General features: G+C 45.0%; 1 protein-coding gene and 1 long non-coding RNA gene across 9 annotated transcripts in view; one reads left to right on the top strand and one right to left on the bottom strand.

Annotated features, from left to right (window-relative positions):
- The window catches only part of MCC (MCC regulator of WNT signaling pathway), a 407,992-nt gene extending 391,709 nt beyond the window's left edge, over positions 1-16,283 (top strand). For all 8 annotated transcript variants that reach the window (XM_070571261.1, XM_070571264.1, XM_070571262.1 and 5 more), the window contains 2 exons: positions 9,100-9,222; positions 10,742-16,283. In XM_070571261.1, the coding sequence (XP_070427362.1) occupies positions 9,100-9,222; positions 10,742-10,922 (304 nt within the window). In that variant the 3' untranslated portion in view covers positions 10,923-16,283. The remainder of the gene's footprint in view (positions 1-9,099; positions 9,223-10,741) is intronic.
- Positions 7,444-12,077, bottom strand: LOC139075334 (uncharacterized). The gene is made up of 4 exons (XR_011525634.1): positions 11,178-12,077; positions 10,144-10,756; positions 7,979-8,277; positions 7,444-7,871 (listed from the first exon to the last, which is right to left on the bottom strand). It is a non-coding gene; the product is annotated as an uncharacterized lncRNA (long non-coding RNA).
- Positions 16,284-16,546: the final 263 nt, after the last annotated feature.

Genomic DNA, 16,546 nt, shown 5'->3' on the forward strand with positions numbered 1-16,546 from the left:
AAATCTGAGCACAGCGTGACTGGCTTCTCTGCTTGGGCTCTACAGGGCTGCAGTCCGGGTGTTCTCCAGGGCCATGTTCTCATCTGGAGGCTCTCAGGAAGAGTCTGCTTGCAAATCCATTCTGCCTTTTGGCAGACGTCAGTCCTTGTGGTTGTAGGGCTGACATCCCGTTTTCTTGCTGGCCATTGGCCAGCAGTAACTTTCAGCTCCTCGAGGCCTCTCGAATTCCTTCTGCACAGCCCCCTCCATCCTCAAAGCCAGCAACGAGAACATCCCTCTCATCAAATCTGTTTCCTGCTTCAAATCTCTTTCCAGGAAGAGCCCAGTCCATTTTAAGGGCTCACCTAACTAGGTCAGGTCTACCCAGAATAATCTCCTTATCTTCAGGTCAGCTGTTTGGGGCCTTAATTACATCTGCAAAATTCCCTCAAAGCAGCACCTAAATTAGTGTTTGATTGAGTAACCGGGAGAAGGTGTGTGTATACTAAGGGACCAAAGTCTCGGGGGCCGTTTTAGAATTCTGCCCACCACACCCTGTTGCTTACAACCATCCCGTGACTCCCAGCTGTCTGTGTCCAGACTCCTTAGCAAGCGTGTGATCTGACCCCTGCCAGCTTCTCCACCCTCGCCTCTAGCACATGCCCCCGCCCACCCTGAGCCACACCAGACGCCTGGTCTCCTTTGTGTCTCTGGGACTTCATTCCTGCTGCAGCTTCTGCCCTCACACCACCTAACCCCACGCCCCAAGCCCTCACATCAGTGTGCCTCCACCCTGTCTGTAAAATGTTTGGTGCTGTTGTTCCTGCGTGGCTTCCATCATAGAGCACGTCACTGCTCTGTTTCCTGTGTGCCTGATTCCACCCCGTGCACCCTCCGCCCCCGCTTCAGGAGAGTCCCTTTGGGGCAGGGATCATGGCTTACTCACCCAGATTTATGTCCTCAACTCTGATCACTGTTCTTTCTAAACGGTTCCTAAATTATCTCAGCCTTGTTTCTCTCTGCCCACTGGACATCTCCATCCTGAATTCATGCTACAGCCTCAAAACACAGCATGTCCAAAACAGAAATTCTAACCTGTTCCCTCCTGCCCTTTGAAATTGGCCTCTTCTTCAGAAATCCTGTATTAAAAATTATATCCCTCTACTGATCCAGGATTACAACTTGGAAGTCTCCTCTCTCTACCTCTTGTCAGCAGATCATGTTGTTTTTTTCCCTTAAAATCCCATCCATTCCTTGCCATTTGAATTGCCGTCTCCCGAGTTTAGCCCTCGACGACTCAGAACTCCTGGAGTAGCATCCTGATGGGTCCCCTGCCGCCAAAAATACCCTAAAGCACACTTCTTATTGGGTTGCTCTGCAGAAACACTTTCAGTGGCTTGGCATTCAAGATTGTGTGCAGGTCCCTAACTTAACCTTCTAGCCCATATTTTAAAGGTTTCCCCCATGCATAATCTGTAGTCCAGCTGCATCTGGATAATTCATCTTCCCGAGAACATGCCTTCACTTTATCCCCCTGTCTCTTTCAACCTGGAACCCCTCCTCCTCACCCCCTCCAGTAGCACACTCACTTCCTGCAGCTTGCCTCAGTCACCTCCACCATCTGCCTTCCTGCTCCTCCCTGTGCCCCTGATGGTACTGCCCACTCAGCACCCATCAGTGCACACAGAGCACTTAGTTGTTAGAGTGCCTTGCAGCAACCTCCTCAGGGTTCAAATCCATATCCAGGTGCCAAGAATATCTGCCCAGCACTAGAAATCTTCCAGACTTGTAGGAAGCATTTGGCCACGAGAGGAAAAAAGATGGCACCCATTGACCCCTATTTTAGCAGCTATGGATTAATACTGTTTTTGAGCCTTATAAACAGTGGGATGAAATGAAGAGGGAAGCAGTGGGAGTCCTTTTAAAGAGGGAGACCCCACTGAGCAAACAAGCAGCAGATCTACATCGTTTTATTAGTAGGACCGTTATTTTAAGGTGCTGTTTTATTAAGCTTGCACTTGCTGATTCTTCATATTTGGCTGATTTGTAACAGCAATAGGGCAGTGGAAGTTGTGCTTGGAAGCCCATACATGCACATGGGTCTGCAGGACATTAATGGAATACAAAGTGTGCCTATGAGTTTATTATCATGTAAATAAATTGCTAAGCTCCAGCTCCGGGGCCTCTAAGGGCACAGATAAAGACTGATGCTCGCCCAGGGGTAGAGGTGGGTGTTTCTTGGGTAACTGAGGTTTCTTTTAATTTTTGTCATTCCTGCCATGTTCCAAAAGCTCAGAGAAAAGGCCTTACCAGGGATCTCATAAAGGCAGAGGGCCGGAGAGCATCAGAGCATAGGCAAAGGCGGTGGGGTGCCTGTGAACACTACAGAGGCGTTTCCCAGACAAGAAACATGTTCATAGGAAAGTCTGGGCCAAGAAAGATAACACTGTTACCATCATCTTGCTGCTACTCCTCGCAAAATACAGCCACACTTCAACACAGCTCCTGCAGAACCTCCTGACCCGGGGACACCTCACCTCTGGTTCCGCAGGCCTGTGCTCTGCACCAGAGGTCTTCACCTCCTGCCCCACTGTCGGTGGGCCCTCTGTGGGTCACTGCATACTCCAGCGAAAGGCTGAAGAGCGCAGGCTGCAGACAGACTCCTGGTGTGGATCCCAGCTCTGCAGGCGGACTGGCAAGTCTCTTAACTGTGCCCCAAGTTCCTCATCTAGAAAATGAGGATAATAACAGTACTGACCTCCAAGGGCTGTTGTGGGAATTAAATAACTTCATCCTAGTAAAGGACTTAGAGATCACTGTTCCCAGGGTGCAGAATTTTCTAAAAGATACGTAGTTACAGACTGTAATGATTACCATGGGGGGAAATGGGGTGATGTGATATAGTCTCTGTGGAGATGTTTTTTCAAAAAATTAAATATAGATTGCAGTGAATAATATGGAGGAAATGACAAGGTGCTGTAATGTCATAACACTGGGACATTTGTTTAGATGAGTGGTCAGGGTGGGCTTCTCTGAGGAGGTGACATTTAAGCTGAGATGAAAAGGAGGAAAAGGAGCCAAGTGGGGGAAGTCCATCCCAAGCAGAAAGCACTGGCTGCACAGGGTTCTGCCGTGGGAAGGAGCTTGGCGTGCAGTAAGAACTGATAGGATTCCTGCACGCAAGGGGGAGGGTGACTCCAAAGACTGGACAGGCAGAGGTCAGGTCAAGCAGGGCCTAATGGGTCAGAGTCAGACCACATGCTTTATTCCAAGTGCAGGTGGAAGGCACCAAAGGGCAATAGTATGATCTGATTTGTCATATTAAAAATTACCCTGGCTGCTCTGTGAAAACCAGATTGGAGGGATGCAGAGGTGAAGGAGAGGCTCTTGTGGTTATCCAGGTGAGAAGTGATGGCCACCTGGACCTGGGCACTGGCGACAGAAATGACAAGAAGGTTTGGTAGATGGGGTTTGCTATGGAATGGATGTGGAGGACGAGGGGAAGGGAGGAGTTACAGCTGACTCAAGACTGGTGTCAGCAACCGGGCGCATGGTGTTGCTAGCTGCCTATGAGGGAGGAAGAGTGGATTCGGGAGACCTTCTCCACAGTTCTGCTTTGGACGTGTTCGATGGAAAATGCCTGTTAAATAGAGATGTCAAATAGATAAGTCCAGAGATCCAAGGAAAGGCCTGGAGACAAAGATTTGGAAGTTTATAGCATGTAAGTAGTTTTTAGGAAAATAAACGGGAATGGAGAGAATCAAGTGAAGAAAGGGTAGGATATAAAATATGGTCCAGGCACAAGTCCTAAATACTCCCAGTATTTAGAGGTGGAGTAGAGAGCAAGGAGTCAACCCAGAAGACGGAGGGGACAGCTGGTGAACCAGGATGAAATCCAGGCACTCAGGAGTAAAGACATGCTCAGGGAAGAGGAGGAGGTACTGACAGGTAAGTAAGATCAGGACAGAGAGCAACCTGGGCATGTGGCAACACCGAGATCGTCAGTGACCTGGGCAGTTTCAGTGGAGGCAGAAGCGCAGTTGGGGTTAAGGAATAATGGAAGGTGAGGAAGAGAGGCACCACATATGCAGACAATCCTCTCAATGACTAATTCCCTATAATGAGCAATTACTAAGAAATTCCAGGCCTGTGGCTGCCTGGCTGAGCCTCCCTGCGGTTTGGTCTGATTACAGCTCCTCTGAAAGGTTTCCTGGCCGGCTGCAAAGCCACTCACTACCTCATCAAGACCCAGGACCGGGCTCTCGCCCTGTCGACTCCCCGGCCCCTCATTCGGACTTGGTGATTAAAGTACTGCGGCTAGTCTTTTGATGTTAGGGAGCATGCAACGTCCTCCTTGATTGCTCAGCGGGCCCTGCTCCCAGGCTGCCCGGGCACGCTGACGCGCACTCCTGCGGAGGCCAGCGTAGCGGTCTCTGGCCCAGCTCACTGCCAAGCACCCTGGCTCTGCTCGTCACTTGCAGACCCATCAGGAGGCTGCCTCTCAAATCCCATGGATATGCCACTGCTTAAAATTGTTTCACTTGGGGAAAAAACACCTCCCTGACTGTGTGGTTGGAGTAGGAGTCATAGGACCTTTTGTGACCAGAAATAACGCTCGTTTTTAGTCAAGTAGGAGGGCTGTAACTGAATCTGCGCGTGTGCAGAGTGACCTGGGTTTTCACAGTAATAGTATAATCCCGCATGTCTTTTTATTTGATGGTCTCGGGATATATTCTTGAGTCCCTGTGCTACTGGGAGTCAAAAAAAAACAAAGGAGGAAGGGGTTATGCAGTTCTGGGCGTGCCAGAAATCATCATGTGCACGTGTTACTATCGAGGGGCAAATGGAACATGCAGTGTTTAATTTTTACTTTCACATCTGTGTGGAGCCTATGAAAGTGCTCATTTTAGCCTTACTTTCTTATCTAGATGAAATAAATTCTTCCTTAGCTGAAGGCCAAGCAAATTTGAATTAGAAACTGGAAGGAACAGGATATGAAGAGTTGAGGTTCCAAGTGACGTAAATTAGCAGGTTTACAGTTTTTGTCCTTCGAGAATCTGAGGAAAACCATAGACTTCAGGCAAGTATGGCCCTGCGTGTAACACTGCAGAGAGATTCAGGGAGTTCTGAGACCACAGGAAGTGTGTCTGCAGACCCAGGTGAAGAACACTTCTGCCTCGCCGGAGTTTTCCAAGTTTGCCTGATAAGGATCACCTGGGGCACTTCTTAAAACTACAGTTCCAAGGCCTCGACCCAAACCTCCTGAATCGGAACCCAGGGACACCACCGGGTACTGTTACTGTGAACACGTGCTCCAGAGCAGCACTGCCCACTGGGACTAGAACCCGGGTCACAAATGCAAGCCACATGTGTCATTTAAAATTTCCTAGTGGCCACATGTGAAACTGTAAAAACACAGGTGAATTAATAACATTTAGCCCAGTATATGCAAAATATTATCATTTCAACATGTAATCAATATTTTTTAAAGTATTGAGATATTTTACATTCTTTTTATCATACTAAGTCTTCAAATTCCAGTGGGTATTTTACACTGAGAGCACATCTCAGTAGGGACCAGCCACATTCCAGTTGCTCACATGGCGGCCCATGGCCACACTGGAGGCAGCCGTGTAGAGCCGTTACTTCCCAGTGGGCTAGCGTCTGTTTCAGTCCAGATCAGCGACACTAGAGGCGTGACTCTTACTACAGGCGTCTGCCTCACGCAAATGAAAAGAGGTAAAGTAACCCACATTTTCGGTTTAGGTTTGAGGTTTGGCCTTGTCTTCATCTTTAAATGAATCAGCATCCTAGTTCTGTCCTGGAGTTTGTATAAGCACTTCACTCCTGTCTCCCTTCCTGAGGCCTGGGGAGTTTCTGAGGGCAGTTCTCTGCTCCCAGCAGTGGCTCACCCCCTATAACCGTCCCCGCCCCACCATCCCACCCCGGGTTGGTCAGGGTCTTTGAGAGCCTCTCCAGTCTTCAGTCCTCCACTGGAGCCTGCAACATGCAGAAAGTTCCCACTGGTCCCCCAGGGGCAGGAAGCCCTTGTTTTGTGGTAAGGCTGGCATTTCCATGCTCTCCCCTTCTGCTGATGGGGCAGGGCTGTGGATGTAACCTGGGGTGGGGCATGGTATTGCTCTGGGCAGCTTTTGTTCTGAATTTATTGAGTTCATGGTGACATTTTAAATTCTCTTCACAATTTTTTTTTCCTTTGCCCTATTAATCCAATTAGAGTGAAGGATGAAAGTCGAAATTCTTTAACAAAATGTAGTACAAATAACCCTTCCCTATTCTTTATAGCCAGAGGGAAGGGGGAAAAAATCTTTCATGCTCTCCTAACTTTCCCTCAGCTAATAGAGGGCTGCCTGAAAGGTTGAGAGTGTTACCGCACAAAATTAGGGTTCATTTGCCCGATGCACATAAACAAGCCAATTAATTACAGCATCAGCTTTTGGGAAAAGAGATCAGCTTTATTCTGCAAGATCCATCTGCAGAGAGGACGGGGGTGGGGCGTGTGCCCTCGGATCTGTCTTGCCAATGGAGGATCTGGGGTGAAATTTAAGAAGTTAGGGAGAACAGCCTGGCACGTGGAAACGCTGGTGGGACTGGTTTTCATTGGTGGGCTTCAAGCATTGATGGTAAAGTTCTAAACATGGATGACAGGGTTCTAAACATTTTTGATGAGGATGGGAAGGAATTTTAACATCGGATCTTCCTGAAGGACAGACCCCTCGCTTCTGATAAAAGTCTGACTTTCAAGTTCCAATTGTGTCCCCGTCCTTGGATTCTGTGGGAAGGAGGATCTTTGGTCCCGAGGTCATTGCAGGTTAAGATTTCTTCTTTTGGGCCTGCTCTAGCTACATGACTTTGCAGATTTTTGGAAAGGCAATTCTTAATCGTTCTGTTGATAATGGGGTCAGTTGAAGTGGTTACAAGAGGATGGTTTGGGAAGGGAGTGAGGAAAGGAGCCGCCCTCCCAGGACAGCATTCCCGCTTCTGGTGGGAAATGGTGCCGCTTAGGATTCCAGTAGGGAATGCAGCCAGATCCAAGGAGATCTCCTGGTGGCTTCTAGGGCCCGGGACAAAGCCACATTCCTCAGCAAAGTGGGAGACACTTGCTGGAAGGCTCTGCAGCAAGCCCTGGCTCCTGCTTCCTCAGGGCAGGTGGAAGGATTTGCTGAAGAAAGATGAATCATCAGGACCTCAGGGCTGGTTGTTAGGCTTCGATTAGAAAAATCTTTCTCCCTCCATCCTCACTCACAAAAGCAGGCCTGGATTTGTGTGTTACACTTCTTTTCTTCATTAAGTTTGGAAAGCATGACTTTGCACTTAAGAGTAGCTGGAGGCAGAAATGTGAAAGATCTGAAAAGCCAGAAGGGCTGAACCATCTGAACACCTGAGTGCTCCACCCCAGGTCACCCTCCTCCCACGCCCTTCCTACAGGAAGCATAGCCATTGAGACTCATCTCACATACTTTACAAAAAGCATACACAATTACAAAAATTTCAAGCAATGCAAAAGTGAGTAAAGTAGAAAATGAAGGCTTCTGTCAGTCATCCCCCTTTCGAGAGTTAACCATTGTTGAGTGATGTTTAGCCTTCTGGTCTAAAGTATATCAGCTATTCACACTCAGATTTTTAGTTGTTTTTGCAAAAAGTGGCATCCAATAGAACTCACCCTTTTCACTTGACAGTATATCAGACCCCCTTCTGTGCCAGTGCAAGTCCATCTGCGTTGTTTAAACCATTGCAGAGCATTTCAGTAGAACCATTGACCTTCATTAATTTCACCAGTCCCATTGTTTCCCATTCTTAGCTGCTGTAACCAGTGCCGAAGTGAATCCCACTGTAATCTCATATATCTTTAGGAGCCTTCACCCCTACTGTTTCTGTAAGAAAAATCAAGTCACTTTGTCAAGGGATGTGTTCATTTTTTATTTTGCTAGATACTGCCAATTGCTTTCCAAACCCTTGTGCTCATTTACATTCCACACACCTTCATGAGTCATTTTTAGAGGAATTTCTTCCATAAAACTTGTTTCTCGGTATGCTCCAAGGAATCAACCTCCTTCGGTGAGTTGTTCTGAAGCTGTTTTAACAACTATTGTCACTGAGAAGCTGTCATGCAGGCATGGTGCTTGGCACTGGGGATCGATATGTTGGGGAACCAAACCAAATAAGGTCCTTGCCACCCTAGAGCCAGCGTGCCAGCAGGGGAGCCTCCTGAGAGCAGGACATTCAACAGATCCTGGCTGACTGTGCTGAGTGGGACGCTGTGCCTGTCACAGGGGTACCCTGGGAGAGAGGAGGACAGTCATTAGTTTTTCTGCCTGGGTCTTGTGCTCTGTTGGGAATTAGAGGGAGGCAGTAAGCTGAGTGCACACTAGAAACCTCCCATAACTGACTCCTAAGTCAATTAGCCTGGATTACTGTGATAGTGAAGAGCCCATGGAATTTGAAGCCATGGAGTAGGGGAGTCAAATGAAAGTGCGAATATAACTTGAATAGTTTCAAGGGGAACAAGGACCTTTAAAATGAGAAGAATATCAATTTCTCTCCCTCTACCACCACCACCTCCTTTTCATTTTTTTTCAAGGTAGGATCACATTGATTTCCACTGAGTAGGGACTTGTCCAAGGTAGGCCACCCAGACCCGAGGTTTCTGCTCTTGAATCCTGAGTGGTTCAGGAGATGCTTAGCATACTTGGAAAAGAAGCGTGTGGAGACCAGGATGGGGTGAGTGTGGCAAGGCGGCACTCATTGCTGAGCATGTGGTATGCTCACAGCAGAAAGGAACTTCTAGACAAGCTTAGTTTCCCCATCTGGAAGATGAGAAACAACTTCCTGTCTGTTCCTTTGTGACCCATACTTAGATCTCTAAAGGGCCCTTACCAGTAAAGGAAGCAGCCACAAAGGGCTTTCAAGAATGCAGTGGGGGGGTGCTCTGGCTCTGCTGTGGGGGATCTCTTGTGCCCTCTCACACCTTCCTTTTCATACTCCTGCCTTTTGACCTGACAGGGTAAATCTTCCTTCTTCACTGCCACCCTTCCAGGGTAGTAGCCACCTCCACCATCACCTCAAGTTACTCATGGCATGCTTTGTCTCTCCTTGATACAGAGAAAAGAAGTTAAAGGCCAGAGTTCAAGAGTTGGTGAGTGCCTTGGAAAGACTCACCAAGAGCAGTGAAATCCGACACCAACAATCAGCCGAGTTTGTTAATGATCTAAAGCGAGCGAACAGGTAAGATCTCTCTTCCTGGATTCCCAATGGTACTTGGACTCCTACATCAGGGAGGACATTTCCCTAATTGCTAGGAACCAACTCCAGAGAATGGTGAGTCCTCACCTGCCCCGGTGGAGAGCTTGGTCTTCCCTAGGGCAGCATTTCCCAAAGTGTTCCATAGAAACCTGAGAAATGCTTGATGAAGACGAGTCTTTGAGCCAGATGTGTTTGGGAAATGCAGCATACTGTGGTCCCCCCTTAACACTTCATATAATAAAGGTTCTGAGAAGTCATACAAAAAAGCGATTTTTTTTTAATGTTTGTGTTTAAGCCAATATTTTCCAAACAAAATTGACTACAGAACCTTTTATTTGAGCAACATTTAATATTTGATGGAACACCTTAGGGAGCACTGCTCTAAGACAGCAGTCCCAAACATTTTGAGCTCAGAACCCCTTTACACTCTTAAAAAATTGAGGACCTCAAAGAGTTCTGTTCTTATACATTATTTATCTATTGTTAAATCTCATTTTAGAAACTAAAACTGAGATAGTTTTTTAAAGTTTTTAATTCGTTTATAAGAAACAATAAATTCACTACATGTAGTACAAATGGCATTTATTTAAAAAATTAGTTTTCAAAAAAATTAGAAGAGTGGCACTATTTTTACAATTTTGCAAATCTCCTTAATGTCTGGTTTAATAGGAAACAGCTAGATTCTCACATTGCTTCTATAGGCAATATATTGCTTTGAAATATATCAAGAAAACCCAGCTTCATGCAGATCTGTAGTTAGAAAATAAAGGACCTCGCAGATGGCCCTCGAAGGGGTTTTGGGAATCCCTGAGGGTTGGTCCTCAGACCACCCTTGGAGAACCTGACTGTACATGGAAGGTATTTGGGGTGCTGTTTTGGACCAGAGAAGGTATCGGGACTTACCTAGCCCTGGGCTCACGCACTGACGTCTTCTCTCTGCGCTCCCACTGGGGACAGTTCAGAGAGGCTTGTGTTCCATGTTCGGCTGGCAGCATTAGCTTATGGCCTGTGTGCTCTGAATCCCACCAGCCCAAAGCATAAAGGGAAGTCATGGGGGCATCTCCACCCTCCTCCTGGGTGAGGTCACTTAGACTGCTGTTTGTGAGGAACACTCTCCTGTAACTTGACCACCTGTTGCGGGCAGCCATGGAACAGCAGACAGACTCAATGCTTGTATTTAAATGACAAGTTTGTGGAATTCAGCTACCTTTTCTGCTTATCTATTTTGGATGGGGCTAGTTTGGATTGTTGGTTTACACCCCTCCTGATATGTTACTGACAAGCCTCTAGCAGTCAGGCTGAATTATTCATGGTTAAGCCAAGAGATGATTGGCCTTGAGTGCTGAAATGACGACTTGATTTCAGATTCTTACTGAAGAGGCTGAGTGACTAGTTTCTTCAGAGTGGTGCTCAGTGGACCTAGTTATCCAGGGAACAGGACAGTGTGTGTCTCGATGTTCCTTAGGATGAATCCTTCTCATTTCCCTCTGTTCCCACATAGCAACCTGGTGGCTGCCTATGAGAAAGCAAAGAAGAAGCATCAGAACAAACTGAAGAAGCTGGAGTCTCAGATGATGGCCATGGTGGAGAGACACGAGACCCAAGTGAGGATGCTCAAGCAAAGAATAGCTCTGCTGGAGGAGGAGAACTCAAGGCCGCATACCAATGAAACTTCACTTTAATCGGCACTTGAGCACCAAAGTTCTGCCTATGGAAGCTAAACTATAGCAGGTCACCGAGGAGAGAAGGGCTCCAGGGGACAGAGTACCTGTTGGGAGAGTGAGAAAAGGGAAGATTGGCAGGTAGATGAGCACTTGGACACTGGAGTGCCATGAACTCAGCCCCAGAGGCGAGTGGCCCTGGTGACACAGTGTAGACTGTATCCAGAGGACCCTGTTCCTCCCCTCCTGGGCCACGGGCAGTGTGGAAATACTCACTCATGTGCCGTGCTCAGCAGGCCTTGCTTCTGCTTTCAGCACTGGCTTTGTCGCTCTCCCACCTGTTCTGTTCTGGAGGTTGTGCACCAGTGGTATCCCAGACATTTGTTTTGTAAGATTGTCCAGTCTTCTCTCTTATCTTTGACATCCCCGATTTCTCCTCTTTCCTTCTCTTTCAGAGGAAAACAGGGGTGTGTATGTCTTCAGCATCTAGAAGAACTGCTGATTTGCTTATTGCAACAGGCTTTGATTTTCATGTCCCACGTATCAACTCTAAGATAGAGGCCATCACTCAGAGGTGTTCTGGGAGGTGGCTTACAGGATGGTACACAGGTGTTCCTTACAGTCCCAGATAGAGTGAAGTTACAGGTAGAGAAACCCCAGGGCTGCTCCTGAACAATTCTGTATGGGAGAATGAAAACTTCCTTCACCTCTCAATGTGGAGGCAGGGCTGGGAAGGGAGCTCTCTTTTGACTCTGGAATCTCCCCTTCCCAGTGGAGCCTTACTAACAGTCAAGAATAATTGCTGAGAGAATCCTGTTGATATGTGTAGTGGAACTAAAATTTTATCAGGAGTTTTCTCAAGAGCAGAGGAGCATAATTAGTACTTTTCCCCCACCCGAGGGCACTACGTAATTGCTGTTCTGCATGAATCAGAGTACATATGTAGCTCTGGACCTGCCTTTGTTTCTCTAAGGGCAAGAGGCAGGACACTGAGTAGATACTGAATGTTTCGCAGGCTGATTCCACCTATTTAAGAAATTGCTACTGAACCGCCAGTTCAAGACTTCGCTCCTGCTGTCAGGAAGGGCACAGGGTGAGGGAATGGGTGTTGAGGCCTCTTTTATCCCCCCTACCCCCAGACATGGTGATGATTACCATATGGTGCTTAAACAGGTTAAATTTCAAGCAAAATGCTGACAGGGCTGGGCAGGACTAAAGTACCTGAATTCTTTCAGGAAGCTCTTTCACCTTAAATTCGTTATTCCTCTTCTACTGTAACCTTTTAACCTTTACCATAAGCATCACTGTTTCGCTTTGTCTTTCAAGTCTTCTGTAGCTGCCCTACACTGACACATTTTAAAGGACCACTTGCCATTTATTCTGTAGCACCTGAAAATCCACCCAAAGTCCCCTATGAGAAATGGGGCCCAATGCCACAGTTCACAAAGTTTTGCTTATGTCCAGGTCACTGCATTAACCACATCCATGAGCTAAAAGTTCTGTCTTCAGAGAGCATGATATGAGTTCCTCAGCCTTCTGCCCAATGGGGAAGGACACTCCAGCCACCACCATGGAGAACAAAGCAGTTCTAGCCCAAAAGCAACCACCCTTCTTCTCATGCCAGCAGTGACGGCTGCCCCATCTTCAAAAGAAATCAACTGGTAGCATTCTGGAAGGACCAGCTTTTGGGTGCTTTGATCACTGTGAATGTAGCCACTGGCTTCTGTTTCTGTTATGAATCATTTTATCAAAGTTGGTTCTTGTGATTTTTTTTTAATCAATTTTTATTCTTTGGATAGTTTCATTTTGTCACAAGGAAAATGTTTTGGCTGAAAAGTATGTGCAACAAAAGGTTTAGTAGACAAAAATCATTGTTTTCTCCATTTTTCCAGGCTGCCTAGGGAAATGTCCTTCCCCAAGCAAACCGGGATGTGCAAGGTGGGAAACCATTCATGGCTTTCTCTTCTGTGACTGATCAGGCATCAAAACAGACAGTTTTCATTTTTACCAACACTGAGAAGTATGGCTGATGCAGGTATAAAATCTTGTCTGCTGACTTCTCTCTACCATTCTTGCTCCAAGTTAAAACAGAGAACCCACCCTTTTAGGATCAGGTAACTCCCTCACACCTGGCAAGTCTCCGCTCCTCCATTACTCATCCTACCTAGCCTCATTTTGAGTTTATTATTTCAACATAATACTTTTAAATATGTGGTGACTGGGTGAAAACTATTTCCCCAGCGAAACTGTTACCTTTATATATGTGTAGAATAAAAAAGCTATTAAGTAGTCAATTTCCTTTCCTTGTATTTTTCAAATATACTCCCTAAGATACAATCCTTGTTGAAGGTGAACCAGCAGGCACTTGGTTATGCTAATTGTGGGGTCTCCTAAAACTGCATTGATTAAATAAATGATTGCAGGTGCCTGGATCACTTTCCTTTTTTTATCACCTGAATCTATCTTTCTAAATAGGAGCTGGTTTATATTAACATCTCCATCGGGGTAAACAATGATCTTGAGTCTAACTTGTATGAGGTTAAAAACCTTTCAGAATTTCCTATTTTTGTTTTCTTCCAATTTCCTCAGTGGTTATCTCTGTTGGGCAGTCACGTTCTCTGTTCAGAGTTCAGTCTTTGACTCTTAGAGACATGGGCATGGCAAGAAAGGATCCATTTCACAGTTCCCTCGGAGTATATTTCCCAGAGCTGAATTGAGGCAAAAATCACAGGCAAGAGACTTCTGTCTGTAGCTGCAGTGCCATCAAAGTGTGGGCCTACCAACTGGATCTGATGTTCTGTCAAAACCCCATGTGCACCAGCTACCCAAACTACCATGGACTTGTAGGCCATAAGGTTCCTCTTTGAGACCTACACCCAAAGTTATTTATGATTGATTAAGCACCTTCTGTGATCAGACAGCTGAGATTTATCATGCCCTCCCTCTCTCTCATGCTCTTGCCCTAGAGAGATAGATACTAGATGGTTCATCATTGCCAATGCACATAATCAACTGTTTCATATTCACACTCAACTGCTGGCATGTCAGGTTTCTGAAGTTAATATCCATGGTGCCTGAAACTGGAATGTTAGGTTAATAAAAAATTAAGTGCCAGTTAAACATAACTGCTTAATTCTCCTTTGAGATACATGCACTTCTTACTAAGTCTTCCTCTGAGCCTGCAGCAATACTTTATAGGGACCTCAGAGAAGTCTAAATTAGAGCCTTGACATTCCACTACTCCAGAAAGGCAGTCCAAATTAGAGCCTATATAAGGCTTTTTCTTAAAAACTGTTAGGATGAGGCTAATAAGGATTTTACTTCTCTAAGAAAAACTTTATTTGAAAGTCTCCTAGTTCCTAGCTGCATAGTGATTACATTATTTTAAGTGAAAAAATGCCCCAGTTATCTGACCTGCGCTGGACTGCCTAAGAACCTCCATAGTTGCCTGTTCCCTTCTGAAGGTGTCTCCTATGGCCCACAAAAATTATCCTGCAATTATTTTTTAATTCTATCAATTATCTTAACACAGCTCTTGAGAGTTTGGGGTATGATGCCCATGTTTTAAGTGAAGTGATGAGAAACACATCAAGACCACAGAAAACACCCAAACTTTTATTAATGACTTCTGAAAGTCATAAGGCTCCAATAAAGCTTTAAGCCAGTTGCAAATGCATAACTGGGAGTGTCTCTCACCCATGAAACTATTTAAAGCAAAAAGATCATGTTCACTAAGTTTACAGCTGCAGCTATTTCTAGATGGAACAAACACAGCTATAATTAGAAAGTTTAGAGGCCAAAAGGGGAAAGAATTCTCTGATTGAAATTTCTGCATTAAATTTAATTAGGATGCAGGACTAGGTTGCCAAGGGTTTTTGGGGGGCAGGGGGGAAACATAAGTAACATTTGTTTTTTCTGCAGTAAGTGACAACTTTGCAGAATGCTATAAAAATTTCTGAAAAAAAAATCACACAGCAGTTATTTTTCTGTTTATCCAGTGGAGTGGCCTATTTGACAAGAAATGATACACTCACCACCTTTCACTGAGGCTTACAAACTCCCTAGTGCTCACAAGCTAGGCACTACTTTGGAGGAGAGGCGTAACTTGGTGATAAAACAAAAATTAAGTCTTTGCTGCACACACAGTTCTTAAAGTTTATCCAAATCCTATTCTAGGTACTGAAACCTTGGGTTTGTATAGGCCAAGCTGACATTAGCTCTGAACCTATGGCATTCTGAAGTTCCTCCTGTTTCACACATTTGAAATTACTTCCTAACTACATTTGTATTCACTAATAGATGCCTTAGGCTGCCAATCACTAATTTTTTAGAACTGGAATCAGAATTATCAATTAATGGAATGCTGGCTGCTGCCACAACAGCATCACTGAGCACCAGTGGCTGTTACAATATAAACAAGTGAAAGAGTACAGGTTGAATACCAGCCGTTTGTGCATTGTTGCTTTGCTAATTCCTCTGTAGAGGAAGTTTGTTTCACATACAACAATTATGTTTTTGATTGAGAGTCATGTTGGATAAATTCTCCATCACATTGCATCTGAGAGAGATTTTGTACATGACCAAGATAAGAAATCATTGTCGCAGGAACAGCAACTCCTATTGGATAACCATATCCTTGACTAGTAGTACTTGATTTTTCCATAGTCAAGGCGGCTACAAATCACTCATCCACTGATCATATGAAATGTCAGCTGAGCAGAACAGAGCAAGCTATATACAAAATCCCTCCACATTCACACTGATGACCTGCTTAGTTAGTTGCTCTTGCTCTTCCATTCGCTTGTGTGCTTTTTGCAAATCAAATCCATGTGGAAAATGTTCTGTTTGTACAACTCATAGTATTAGAGTGCTCACTGCAGGACCGCCAAGTGAATGAGAGCCCCTAATAATCTGCTTTTGTTTGACCCTAATGCAAAGATAATGAAACATGTTCACTTCTTTTCTATTTCTAATCAGTTTTTAGACATAGTGTCAAATTATTTACTTTGCATGAGATTTAAGTTTCCTATTATTTGAAAACGTGCTTTTAAACCACTTGATTAGAAAAATCTGCTTGAATGTACTGTCAGTTATTAAAGCACATGTGACTAAGTTTGCATCTGTCAGTATTGTTCTACTGTTTGTATTGAAAGTCTCATTTTAAAGTTGCCCTTTAACACTGTACTATACCTTGTAATTTTTTAGATTCTTCACTTGTATGCTTTAAATGTTTCCAGATGCCTTTAGTTTTAGCTGCTGTAAAATAGCTACTTTGTGTTATTTGATATAGAATTGTTTAAAAAAAACTCCATTTATTTATACAGAGACATTTATAATATTTTACAAACATTCTTATATTCTGAATAAATATTTCTAATTCCATAATGTACTTTAACTGTGTTCATTAAAGGGTAAGGCTGTCCTTCTGTAATACTATTTGTCTAACATCAAACCTGTGATGCTTCACATTAAATCATGGGCCCTAGTCAAAGCAGAGGGCGAGAAGACAGACTCTGTTAGGTCAAAACAGCCAACAGCCAAAGAAACCTCATTTATCACCAATTTCTATTTGGCTGCCTTTTCAAAATCAGTGAAACAGGGAATAAGATCAAGAAGTGGAACTGCAAGGAAGTCATACACGACTA

Source organism: Equus przewalskii, chromosome 13 (genome assembly GCF_037783145.1).
Source record: "Equus przewalskii isolate Varuska chromosome 13, EquPr2, whole genome shotgun sequence".
Lineage (NCBI taxonomy): Eukaryota > Metazoa > Chordata > Mammalia > Perissodactyla > Equidae > Equus > Equus przewalskii.